Source organism: Mauremys mutica, chromosome 1, assembly GCF_020497125.1.
Source record: "Mauremys mutica isolate MM-2020 ecotype Southern chromosome 1, ASM2049712v1, whole genome shotgun sequence".
Classification (NCBI taxonomy): Eukaryota; Metazoa; Chordata; order Testudines; family Geoemydidae; genus Mauremys; species Mauremys mutica.
In genome coordinates, this window is record NC_059072.1 from 44677901 (window position 1) to 44691492 (window position 13592).

The window sequence follows — 13592 nt, forward strand, 5'->3', positions numbered from 1 at the left end:
ATGCTAGTGCAGATGACATTTGAGTGCAGAATTCGCCCCATATTTAGTCCATTTAACTTCTGCAGATCAATTTCTGTTTCAAAATTGTAGGAGGGACTATTTTGTTTTGCCAGTTTGCACGCAGCATGGAATACTCCCCACATAGCTTCAATATGCTGCAACTGCCCTGGCACTTGACACGCTATCAATATATCTTTCTCTGCTTCACTCTATTTTCTGCAGCTTTGTGACTCTGAGACTTTGTGCTCATAGATCTTTTTCCTCAGAGACTTCATTTGTTTTAATTTGCTGTCCCCATAGCTTGAAACATCAGAATTAGCCCAAACTTTAACCTCTGCTCATAACTCTGAGAGACTGTATTTTTGCACAGATGCTGCAACCCAGATTACCTTTTCTAACATTTAGTCACAAGTTTTTTTTCACAAAAATCATTTTTTGGCTGTCTGATTAACATAGCGGTAGGTCACTCCCGCCACATTCTAGTTCATCATCATGTTCTTCTTGCTCATCAGGGATGCTCTGTACTGCCTCTTCATCCTGATGAACAACAGTGCCACTAACTTCCCCACTGGCCTCTGAATCAGAGTTTCCTTTTTCTTGTGAAAAACAGTGATCTAATTTTTTGGACTCATGCTGGGGAATTGAGTACTGTACATAGAAGTTAACCATACACATAAATCAGGTGTGATTACCTAAGGACCTTCGCCCTTGTTGATTACGTCAGAAAGACGTACTTGCTTACATTCTGCGTCAGCTGCCCATATCTGTCGTCTGCTCGCCATATTCAGTATGTAAATATGTTAATTTCCCATAATTACCATGAAAATAAATTGCACAGCATTCACAAAAATAAATTGTCACATATTATTTTTATTAAAGCTTCTGCCCTGAGGGGTTGGGGGGGAGGGGCAGCTAGGGGCTTCTGCCCTGTGAGATGGCGGGGGTCCGGGCTTCAGCTGCAGGGCAGGGGTCTCAGGGCTTTAGCCTCACAGGGGTGGCTGGGGAGAGCCAGCAGGGCCGACTTTACACCGATTCTCCCGATTCCCCGGAATCAGGCCCTGTGCCAAAGAGGGCCCCGCACCTAAGGGGGCCCCACTCCAGGGGTCTTCGGTGGCGTTTTGGCAGCAGGGGGTCCTTCGGTGCCACTGAAGTCCCGGAGCGCCCCCCCCCACCGCCGCTGAAGTGCCGCCGAAGCCCCGTACCGCTGCGGAGTATTCCAATTGGGCCCCGTGGGTCATAAAACCGGCCCTGAGCACCAGGGCTCAAGGCTTCAGCCTTGCGGGAGGTGCTGGGGTTGGGGGTTTCCACCCCACGGAGGTGTTCTGGGGCTTGGTTCTTCATCCCTGTGGGAGGTGCACTGGGCTTCAACTGCAGGGCCCTGTGGAACTCCTGAAACCAGCTTGTGGCCCCACAGAGCTGTGAATATATTCACTGGAGCTGGGCTTCGGACAGCTCCAGCTGAATTTAAGCCCTGAATGTAATCAAATGTGCAGTAGCCATAGCACCATTTACTTCAGTTCAGTTGCACCAGTTTACCCCAGTTCTGCATCTGGCCTACAGCATATAATGGAAATACCTCAGCAGAGGGGCTGTGTATAAGATCGGATGCTTAGCTGTGTGACATTCACAAATGAATGATTCAGTGTTTACGTCTTGGTTTCTTTACAATGGTTCCTTGCAGTCTTCAAGTAAATGGGAATTTTATCTGCATGAGGACTACAGGATCACATTTTTACTTCAAATAGTGCAACATTTCTGCAGAGACAGATGTGTTTCAGTGTCTTTGGTTGCAAAGGTTTAGTGTGAAAAATTCCCATTATGACCGAATAGGCTTCAATAAATTGTGTAAGAATAGTGGAATTCCACTTCTTAGCTAGACCTATCATTATAAATTAACCACACTTACGAAATTTAAACACCTTTAAGTCCAAAACACCACTTAACCCTAAGACATTATTCAGAAAATGTAAACTAGAGTCTCTGTTTTAACAGCTGAATTTCAAGTACTTCAACAAATATTGCCTTTTCATATTTCCTGTTCTTAATTACACATGGCTCACAGGTATTTTATTACTGGGCTAAACTCGGAATAGTATTTTAGAATGATAAACAAAATACAACCTTTTTTCCTGGTTATTTAGGTCAGATTTCTGTGCATTGCTAATTGAATGGCTAGTTAGCTCTTAGAATCTCTTTCCCATGACATCTTTTAAAAAGTTACCTTGTATAATAATTAGTGCTATGCCTTAATAAGTCTCATAAATCTTACAGCAAAAACTCATTAACGATACAGTTATATGGGGTTGTGTCACACAGATGTAATACAAATTTATCCTCTATTTTGATTGCACATTTCTTTGATATAATTAGGTTATGCATACATAATTCCTCCAGTGACTAGAATCTACAGTGTAATGTAGCCTGTGTTCAATTTGCCTTAACCGGGAGTTCAAAGGCAATGAGACTACAGATACTAGAAGCTGGCTGAATGAGAATCCCTCCATGCAGAAATTTCCTTCAGTTTCAATATTTTAGATCACTTTCCTGTTTGTTGTGTTTGAAATGCAAACATGTGATGGATTAGTGCTGCTAACACACCATAAAGTAAAATAAGACCCCTTATAAACTGGTTTGGGGAATTTATATCCTGTTTCATGTCACAACCAATTTGTGTCTTATTCTTTCACCACAGGTGGTCTGAAGTTCACATGAAACAGAACTGACTCACACATACAAAAGTTAAAAAGTAGTTAAATGACAAAGCAAAGACAGCTGGAAAACATAGCCAGGGTGAATTATATTTCTGTTATAAAGAATCAAATACATTTTATAAATTATCTCTGAAATACACACAGATTTTAATACAAGAAATAAAACTAGGTTGAAGTAAGAAAAACTAAACTAAAACCCATTTATTCTCTACATTTTATTTATAGCAAAGTTATGGGATGGACACAATACAATAGAATTGTATTTTAGAAATGTGAATAAAAAAAGTTAAAACTGCATTCTATTGTTTTCCTATGAAACATGAAGAAGCCACGGTAATGATCTTACAATGTATATCTGATGTTCTTAGATTTGCTGACTTTGATCCAAAAAGAGGCCAAAGTTATTTTCAAACTTCATGCAACCTATTTAATTTAATCTCTCTCTGAAATCCCGGTCCCTCATAGGTTAAGCAAAGCAACTGTTACCAGTGCACAGACACATTACACAACAATTCAGGATAGAAGGTAAAGAATTTATTTTTAAAGTATTTTCACTGGAATTTGACAAGGGACATTGGAATTAACATCACTACTTTTTATTTATTTATTTATTTATTAGTGCCGTAGGGATTTTACACAACCATAGATGTTGAGGTCCTCAGTATTACATCTCAGCTGTAAGAAATCACCTCCAGGAGAACAGTATCCAGCAACACCATACTGAGGCACTAGTTCAGTACTGACTCAGAGGAGAGCTTTCAACCTAATAAATCATGAACATCACTTCCTGCCTAAACTGGCTTTTCCTATTCAAATGCTAACTGTGTCCAAGCCTGTTTATTTTGTTCCTTATGACAAGATTAACACAGTTCAAAAGTCAAGTTGGGTCAGGCCAAGTTAGTTGGGTCAGGCCAAGTTAGTACTTTGATAGGAGATTTCCAAAGATAATTCACTTGAGGCCATTGTTCCAGCTAAGGCAATCATGTTAGTCACATACACACACATATATAAGACATATATAGAGAGAGAAGTTGCGAAATAAAAAAACAATCAAGTTTTTGTTGTTTATATATACAGGTTTTATGTATGAGATATACTTGAGATCAGAGCTCAGATACTATGGTGGCAATATGACTGGCTGGGTGGAACATTGGACTAGATTTGTTCCTGATGCTGCCACTGGCCTGCTGGATGACTTTGGGCAAGTCACTGCCTCTCTGTGACTCAGTTTGCCCATCTGTTGATAATGATACATTGTAAAGCACTTTGAGCTCAAGAGATGAAAATTGCTATAGAACAGCTCGGTATTATAATTTACAGTGGTGAGGGAGCTCATACAAAATTCTAGAATAGATAGGTAGATAGATCAGATGAGCATATTACTTTTGAGCGGGGGAGCCATGACTGAATTATGCAGAGTCTTCATTTATCATCAACAAATGGCAACAGAAACTGCACAACACTCTACACCAACCCCTCCCACCCCTCAGCCCCCAACTTATTTTGGGCATTTCTAGAACATAAGAATGGCCATACTGGGTCAGAAAGGTCCATCTAGCCCAGTATCCTGTTTTTCAACAGTGGCCATGTAGTGAGGCGGCCTGGCTCCCGACGGCCCCAGAGAGGGAGGAACCGGAACAGCCACCTCAGTGGGCGGAGCCACTGCCACCTGTTCCCGCCCCCCGGAAGTCAAGGGGCGGGACAGGAAATATAAAAGCCCGGCCTCAGCGCTCAGTTGGAGCCCAGCGGCCGGAGAGGACAGACGTTCCTGATCAGGCTCCTGCTGGACCGAGCCTGCCCCGAGCCAGGTACCCTGACGCGGACGGACCGAGCCTCCCTCGAGCCAGGTATCCTGACGTAGACCAACCGAGCCTCCCTCGAGCCAGGTACCCCGAGGTGGACTGGCCGAGCCCGGTACCCCGAGGAGCGGCCCGAGCGGCCCCCTGACCCGAGTCCGGAGGAGCAGCCCGACCTAGACCGCCTTCAGCACGCCGAGGAGCCCATGGTGTGGGACCCCGCTGCCGAGCCCAGCGACGAGCAGGTACCCGAGGAGGGGGAGATGGAGTGTAGCCCGGGGGTAGCCGAACCCTGTCCGGCTGAGGGCACTGACGTGCCCATGTCAGTGTGTTGCGGCCAGGATCCCCACTGACTGCAGCGGATCCACGCCACTGCTAGGGCCCCGGGCTGGGACACAGTGGAGTGGGTGGGCCTGTGTCCCCCCTGCCACCCCACTCACGGGTGGCAGACTCCCCCTCCTACCAGCGTTCAGGCAGAGAAGCCTGCACTTACCTGCTGTGGCTCAGCACCTGACGCAAGGACCTGAGCCTTGAACTATTGTTTATTGCCCCGCCCTGACTAAGGGCCTGGGCTTCCTGAGACTATGGCTACTGCTCAGCTCCTGAGGCAAGGACCTGAGCTCTGAGACTATTGCTACTGCTCAGCTCCTGAGGCAAGGACCTGAGCCCTGAGACTGTTATTACCGCTCAGCTCCTGAGGCAAGGACCTGAGCCCTGAGACTGTTATTACCGCTCAGCTCCTGAGGCAAGGACCTGAGCCCTGAGACTGTTATTACCGCTCAGCTCCTGAGGCAAGGACCTGAGCCCTGAGACTGTTATTACCGCTCAGCTCCTGAGGCAAGGACCTGAGCCCTGAGACTGTTATTACCGCTCAGCTCCTGAGGCAAGGACCTGAGCTCTGAGACTAGTATTACAGCTCAGCTCCTGAGACAAGGACCGGAGCCCTAAACCTAGTACTGAGTGTTTGGTGCCCCTGACTGAGGGCCTGGGCCTGCTAGTGCCCCTGTGTGTTCAGCTCCTGCTGAGAGGATCTGAGCTCAGAACTGCTGTGTTACTGCCCCGCCCTGATTGAGGGCCTGGGCTTAGCTTATTAACCTTATTGTGGCTCAGCCTGCAGGAAGGATCGGAGCCCCTGGACTCTGGTGTGATGCCCCGCCCTGAGCTAGGGCTTGGGGTTTATTGACTTTGTGATTGCTCAGCTCCGGCTGCAAGGACCGGAGCTTAGAACTGGTTTGCTGCCCCGCCCTGACTGAGGGCCGGGGCTTATTGACTTTCTTGGTGCTCAGCCTGCAGGAAGGATCTGAGCCTAGAACTAGTGTCTGCTGCCCCGCCCTGACTGAGGGCTGGGGCTCATTGCAGTGACCGTGTGCCTTCTGTTCAGCCCCTGCCTGAGGGGCAGAACCCCGAGACCTTCTGAATCCAGAGACTGATTTGGGCCGTGTAGTGAGGCGGCCTGGCTCCCGACGGCCCCTGAGAGGGCACGGCCCCCAACACCAGACTATTACAGGCCAATACCAGGTGCCCCAGAGGGAATGAACAGAACAGGTAATCAAGTGATTCATCCCCTGCCACTCATTCCCAACTTCTGGCAAACAGGTGCTAAGGACACCATCCCCGCTCAGCCTGGCTAATAGTCATTGATGGGCCTATCCTCCATGAACTTATCTAGTTCTTTTTTGAACCCTGATATAGCCTTGGCCTTCACAACATCCTCTGGCAAGCAGTTTCACAGGTTGACTGTGCATTGTGTGAAAAAATACTTCCTTTTGTTTGTTTTAAACCTGCTGCCTATTAATTTAATGTGGTGACCCCTAGTTCTTGTGTTATGAGAAGGAGGAAATAACACTTTCTTATTTACTTTTTCCATACCAGTCATTATTTTATAAACATCTATTACAGGGGTTGGCAACCTTTCAGAAGTGGTGTGCCGAGTCTTCATTTATTCACTCTAATTTAAGGTTTTGCGTGCCAGTAATACATTTTAATGTTTTTAGAAGGTCTCTTTCTCTAAGTCTATAATATATAACTAAACTATTGTTGTATGTAAAGTAAATAAGGTTTTTAAAATGTTTAAGAAGCTTCATTTAAAATTAAATTAAAATGCAGAGCCCCCCGGACTGGTGACCAGGACCCAGACAGTGTGAGTGCCACTGAAAATCAGCTCGCATGCTGCCTTCGGCACGCATGCCATAGGTTGCCTACCCCTGCTCTATTATATCCCTCCTTAGTCCCTGCCTTCTGCAAGCTGAAAAGTCCCAATCTTATGAATCACTCCTCATATGGAAGCCGTTCCATACCCCTAATCATTTTTGTTGCCGTTTTCTGAACCTTTTCCAATTGCAATATACCTTCTTTGAGATGGGGTGACCACATCGGCATGCAGTATTCAAGATGTGGGTGTACCAGGGATTTATACAGAAGCAATATAATATTTTCTATCTTATTATCTATCCCATTCTTAATGATTCCCAACTGACTGGATGTTTTCAGGGAACTATCCACAATGACCCCAAGATCTATTTCTTGAGTGGTAACAGCTAATTTAGACCCCATCATTTGATATGTATAGTATAGTATATGTATATGTATAGTATATGTATATTGCTCCTTTCTTCTTCTTCTAATCTCCCTGTACATTTCAGCTTTGAAATATTTTGCTTATTGTATTATAGAAATAACCACATTAGTCTGGGTGGAATTTAGCTTTGAGCACTTGTGGAGGTCACTAATGTACATAACAGTTTGAGCCTGTCCTAGATCATTCAGCAGTGATTGCTCCAAGATAGTATCAGACTGTTATTCTGTTGGGAACTGTCTACAATGTCCCAGGCCCTCTTCTCTTTTAATAATGGGGACATTTGGAGCTAGATGCACCATAAATTAGGGGCAAGTATTCTCCCTAGCATCTGGTCCAGAAATGAAATGGCTTTAGTGGAGCCACTCCAATTTATGCAGGTGTAACTGATAGCAGAATCTGTCCACAGCTGGATTTGCCCAATCCAGAAGAGTCCCCATCTCAGGGAAAAAAACAAAGGGAGAAAGAAGCCAGATTTCAATGAAGGACCTGGTGCTGGCTGAGAAGTGGCCAGTTAAGAAGAAAGGAAGGAAGAAAAATACAAAAGAGTAATTATTTTTTTCTGAATAGAGAAGGTCTCTGGTTTAATCCAAAAGACATTTTTTTTTACCTAGGAAATATATTGTCAAAAATCTTTATAACCATTACTTACTTTCTGGACACTTGTATTCCCAGTAATTGTACCTGAATCTCAGCTCAGAGATCTTTCTCAAATGTTATACAGTCATACCATGCCTATTAAGAAGACACTGTATTTCCAAGCAATCACCTTAGAAGTTTCACTATAAGAAAAGAATGTGCAAGAAGACTTTGTAAGATTAGTATGCACAAGCAATGCCATGCATGAGGTATACAACAGAAGAAACAAAGCTTGCATGCAAAGTATGTGTCAGTCTCTAACAACAACGCAAATTATTTTTCACTTGTAAGGCTTACATGCTTACTACTGCCAAATGCACTACAGGTATTTCATAGCCATCTATCTGTTATGTCTTGAAATTTCATTAATATCAACTGAAGGTCTATGTCAAATGGCAGCATAAAAATATACATTATAAGAGGTTCAATTCTACATAATCATTGTTTGTCATTGTGATTTGAATCCCTTTTAACATTCCTCTAGCAATGTTATAAAAAGTGATTTTTCTTATACACTAATCACAATGCATATTTCTTCACATTTGTAAAGAACTTCAGGACAATAAAGTTCAGTGTGAATAGATGTGGATGATTTATCTTCTGTTACAGATACAGCAGGTGAAAAAGATAAATTGGTTGCATACCTTTCTGCCTTCTACACATTGCTGGAGCTCTGGCTTAGTCAGGACAGAATACTGACAGTTGTGTGGCTGCCATGTTATTTCTCGCCAGTCACAGGTTCTGTTGTCAGAACAGCTGAGGCAAGGCACAATCCACTGCCCTGGAAAACAGCAAAATGTCTTTTGACTCTCCTACATATTTTTGTCAGCAGGCTAAGGTACTCTTACTACTTAATTAATGAGACACTGTCTAGTTCTGTCTCATGTAGGTTTTAATAATTTTTAACTCTGTTATTTTGGAAGCTTGAAAATAGTATTTCTTGCTCCTGTGCTAGCTCCTTTTCCAGTTAGCAAACACTGGTATTTTTGCTTCACCTGAAAAATTTGGGAATGTCCAGATCCAGTGTTTTAATTTGGCTCATTCCTAGTTTTCCTTCCTTGTACCAGCCAATCCTTGTTAGGAAAGGAAGCATGATTCAAGTGGGTAATGCACAAAAACACGACAGAGATGAAGATGCGGAGTAGAATTTTCAAAAGTGCTTAAGTGACTGAGGAGCCTAAGTCCCATTTTCAAAAGTGACTTTGGTGTTAAGGTCTCACTGAAAGTCAATGAGATTTAGATTCTTAAATGCCTATGTTGTTTTTTGAAAATAGGACTTAGGTTCCTAAGATGTGGTTTACACTACAGACTTTTATCGGTATAACAACATCGCTCAAGGGTGTGAAAAATCCACACCCTGAGTGACGTAATTATACTGACCTACCCCCTTCCCCTCGGAGACAGCACCATGTCTCCTATCACAATAGCTACCAACTCTTGGGTAGGTGGATTAACTAAGCTGATGGGAGAGCTCTCTTCCATAAGCTTAGAGCATCTTTATTAAAGCACTATGGTGCCACAGCCACATCGATGCGGCATTTTAAGTGTAGATGTGCCCTAAGTTACTTATGTGCTTTTCAAAATTTTACCCCTAAGTCTTAGTGAAAATTAATAGAACTAAGGGTGTATCTCTATAGCGAGTTAATGCACAACAAGCCAGGGTGTGATTCTATACAGCACACCAGCTTGCCATGCACTTACTCTCTGTGTGGACCCTGCTATCATGCACTAAACATTCCCTAGTGCACTTTGACATACTCCTGTTTCAAATGCACTATGTCAAAATGCACTACAAAACTTTTAGTGCCTTGTAGCAGGATCTACAAGATGATTCAGTGTATGGCCAACCAGTGCACTACAGAATCACACCCTGGCTTGCTCCACGCTAACTTGCCATATAGAGATGCCCTCAGGCTCTGAAGAGAGTTGAAGAGACCTGAAAGTGCTCAGCCCTCATGAGGCCAGTTCTACACTAGGAAGACTTTGCTGGTGCCAACTGCAACCCACCCATCCCCGCTCTGGAGAAACAAACTCCGTTAGTAAAAATGCACCTTTGCCAGTTTAACCATATCAAAAGTAGGGCTTTTGCTGGCACAGCTGTGTTGGGCACACATCACACCTCTTCACACCCCCTACTAATGTAGCCAGCCAGCAAAAATTTGCAGTATAGTCCTGGTCCTCGGTATTTGACAGCCTCTCTTCTACAACAGCGGTTTCTCTTACTGCAGCATCCTCTCTGTAGAAGGTGCTGGCAGCTGCTTCTGCAGTGGCAGGCTTACAATATTAAACTGAGCCTTGTAAGTGGTTATTGATTTATTTGTTCTAACTTCTCAGTAACAGGAAAAACTATTATTTACAATTGTCTTTCCCAGAAGATTCCCTTAGGGCTGAGATCAGCCCTTCTACATTTTCAGTTGAGATGCAATTGAGACTCAAATCATCTTCATATATTCTTAGGTTTTAAGGCCAGAAGGGATCATTCGATCATCTAGTCTGATGTCCTGTATAGACCACAGAATTTCATCCAGTTACTTCTATACTGAGACCAATAACTTCTTCTAGAAAGGTGTCCAGTCTTGATTTGAAGACATCAGAGATGGCATATCCACCACTTCCCTTAGTGGTTTGCTCCAATGGTGAATCTCCTAACTGTTGTTATGGTTGTGACTTATTTCTATTTTAAAATTGTCTGGGTTTAACTTCCAGCCATTGGTTCTTGTTCTACCTTTCTCCACTAGGTTAAAGAGCCCTTTATAACCCAGTACTTTATTCCCATGAAGGTACCTTATACACCATAATCAAGTCACCTCTCAAGCTCTTTAATCTCTCTCTGTGAGGCTTTTTTTCCAGCCCGCAATAATTTTTCTGACTCTTTTCTGCACCCTCTCTAATTTATGAAATGTGGACACCAGAACTGTACACAGTATTCCAGTATCAGCCTCACTAATGCTGTGTACGGAGGTAAAATCACCACCTTACTCCTACTCAGTGCTCCCGTTTATACATCCATAGATCCCATTAGCCTTCTTTGCCACACCACTGCACTGGCCAATCACGTTGAGTTGCTTGTCCACTATAATGCCTAAATCCTTTTCAGAGTCTCTGCTTTCAGAATACAGTCCCCCATTCAGGAGGTACGGGCTGCATTCTTTGATCCTAGAGGTATGACCTTGCATTTGACTATATTAAAATACAGTGTGTTTGAATAGACCCAGCTTACCAAGCAACCCAGATCCCTCTGTATGACTACCCTGCCCTCATGTTATATACCACTCCACCAATCTTTGTCTCCTCTGCAAATGTTATCATCGGTGATTTTATATTTACCTCCAGATCACTGATGAAAATGTTGAACAACATTGGAACTAGAACCCTGCAGAACCCCACTAGAACATACCCATTTGATGATGATTTCTCATTGACAACTACTTTTGAAGATCTGTCTGAACCTGCTGGCTCATTACTGGGCACCGTTACTTCCCCACTGCAACATCCAGCCAATAGAGGGATCCATAACCCCTCCAGCACAAGAAAGGGAAGTATTGCTAGAGGCTAGAGGGGACCCGGAGGTTGTGTTAGATAAAGAGCAACCAGCTGGAGGCAGCAGGCTGGGAGCTGGTGGCAAAGAGAAGGCCAGACAGGTTGGGATCTGGGAGCCAGTTTGGAAAGCAGCCTCTTGCTGGCAAAGGGTCCAGTGGCAGTTGTACCAGATAGAAACCCAGAAGTATCCTGCAGGGGGGCGGGGAAAGTGAGCATATGGACAGGCCTGACTAAGAGTATAGGTGCTGGACAAGAGGACTGGGCTCTGGCTGGGGGCTCCGCAGGCCAGTGTGTGGCAGCCTGCAGGAGAGCAGTGGCCTGGAGTGAGTACCTTTGGCACCAGGCCATAGGGGTCCCACCTCCTTACCCCATACTGGACTGTCCTCAGGGGCTGTGTTAGGAACTTAACTTAATGTAACTTAAAGCAATCATTAATTGCACCATTTATTGCTGGCATCCTTCGCTATTCCTCAGATGCTGTGCTTATGGAAACACACCAAGGGCTAGAGATTGAAGGGCCTAGTGTGTGGAGCTCCTCTAGCACTTGCCGCTAAGCCTGTGGTTCGCCCAGAACACTACCAGCCATATAGGGGACTGCTGTTCCACAGCACTCAGAGGGTATGTCTACAACACAGCAAAGGAAAACCCACAGCGAACCCAAGTCAGTTGGCATGGGCCAGCTGCAGGTTTTTCTTTGCTGTGTAGACATACCCAGAGCGACTCCCTGCAGTGGGGCTGGTTACAATAGTTATATGGCCAGAGCTGATGAAACACCTCACATAGGTGCATTACCTTCCATAATTGGACATCTCTGGGCCAAGTTATCTGGAAGACACATTAGCAACTTAACATTGATAAGTGCAAGTGACATAGGAGTTGTAAGTTCAAACAAATTGAAGGTATGTAACTTGCTATAAGGTGGGTCAAGTGGGTAAGGAGACTCAACAAACAGAGGTTGGATCAGGTTCAATATTGCTACTCCAGTAAGGATAAATAGCATGAAGTCTTGGCTTCCTGATAAAGCCTATCCTGATAAAGCTAAGGTCAATGTATTGGTTGTGCAGTATGGAGGAGGAATCTTTGCAGATAAGCAAATGCCTGTGGATTCTTCAATTCCTTGCTTGGTACATTTTTTTCTTGTTCGTTAAGAGGATAGGAATTCATTCAGTGCTGATTTAACTGAATGGTTTATTTTAAAATTGTAGGCTCGGAGATATGCTTTTCAGGGGACTTCTGAGCAATAGCTACATATTTGTGGGCATCTGACAGCTCAAGAAAAAACAGAGCCCGAAGAGATCCATAGCATATAGGGTATTGAGTCACACTAAATCAGAAGGGCTAGGAGATTTAGGGGGATTGGCAATGGGATCCAGATGTAAAGGTTTTGATCTTATTTTTGCAAATCCTGCATAGGTCATTAGTGATTCCACGTCACTGCCATCCAATGGCTGTTCAATGGCCTATGTGATATGATTGCTATCTCAGTCTGATTTCTAGTGGACACATCAGAAAAACTACTGTCACATTCGGCAGATTTGTCAGTCTCGACAGAGAGGCCAAGGATGAAATGGTTGCAGAACCCCCTCCTGGAGATGGTCTCTCCAAACAGGTGTTGAGGCACATAAGCAAGACAGTTTTAGGGGGTCTTCCACTGCTTACACCCATGCTTTACTACTTCTGAGGACAAACATTAGTTCAGTCTCTGTTGCTGTCAACCCACTTTCAACTTGACTTGAACAGAACGTAATGCATTTGAGTCTCCGCACTGACATCTCATTTGTTTGCTAAGTGCTAGCTCTGTTTGGCTCCGAGAACCTGTCATGTCAGAGATTGCCACTGTCACCGTGTGCTTTGCAGCTTGTGGTAATAGATCAGAGGAGTCATGGTGAATGGTCAGCTGCTTGAGCTGTCAGCTCTCACCACTACGCTAGGGTGTGAGGCTGTGGACAGGAACAGGGAAGGCAGAACAGGAATGAGGCTTCTAAGGATCTGCCTGTCACTTTTCTGGCTCTGGTTACACTAGTCCAGCTTTTGGAAGCACAAGTTTATTCAGGCAGCCTAAGCCCCATTAGCCTTATGTGCCAGGCCCCCTTGCAGGATTAGGAAAATTTTGGACACTGCTAAGGACATGTTTAATTTTAATCTATAAAAATATAGCAGAGCATGAGACTGGAAAACAAGACTGCTGGGTCCTAGATACCTTGAGAGTTTCTTCCTGACACCTTGATGAGAAAGAGGATTTGCATAGGGGTGACCCCAAACATACAGAGGGGAAATCTGGAAGCAAATATATTTGGTAAGTGGCAGGGTGTTTTGTCTTATCAGACAGAT

General features: G+C 44.2%; 1 protein-coding gene across 1 annotated transcript in view; it reads right to left on the reverse strand.

The window, feature by feature from the left end:
- CPED1 (cadherin like and PC-esterase domain containing 1) overlaps nt 1-13592 on the reverse strand; it is a 225480-nt gene that overhangs the window by 18445 nt on the left and 193443 nt on the right. Inside the window, exon 19 of the mRNA XM_045001870.1 lies at nt 8366-8502. Coding sequence (XP_044857805.1) covers nt 8366-8502 — 137 coding nt within the window. The remainder of the gene's footprint in view (nt 1-8365; nt 8503-13592) is intronic.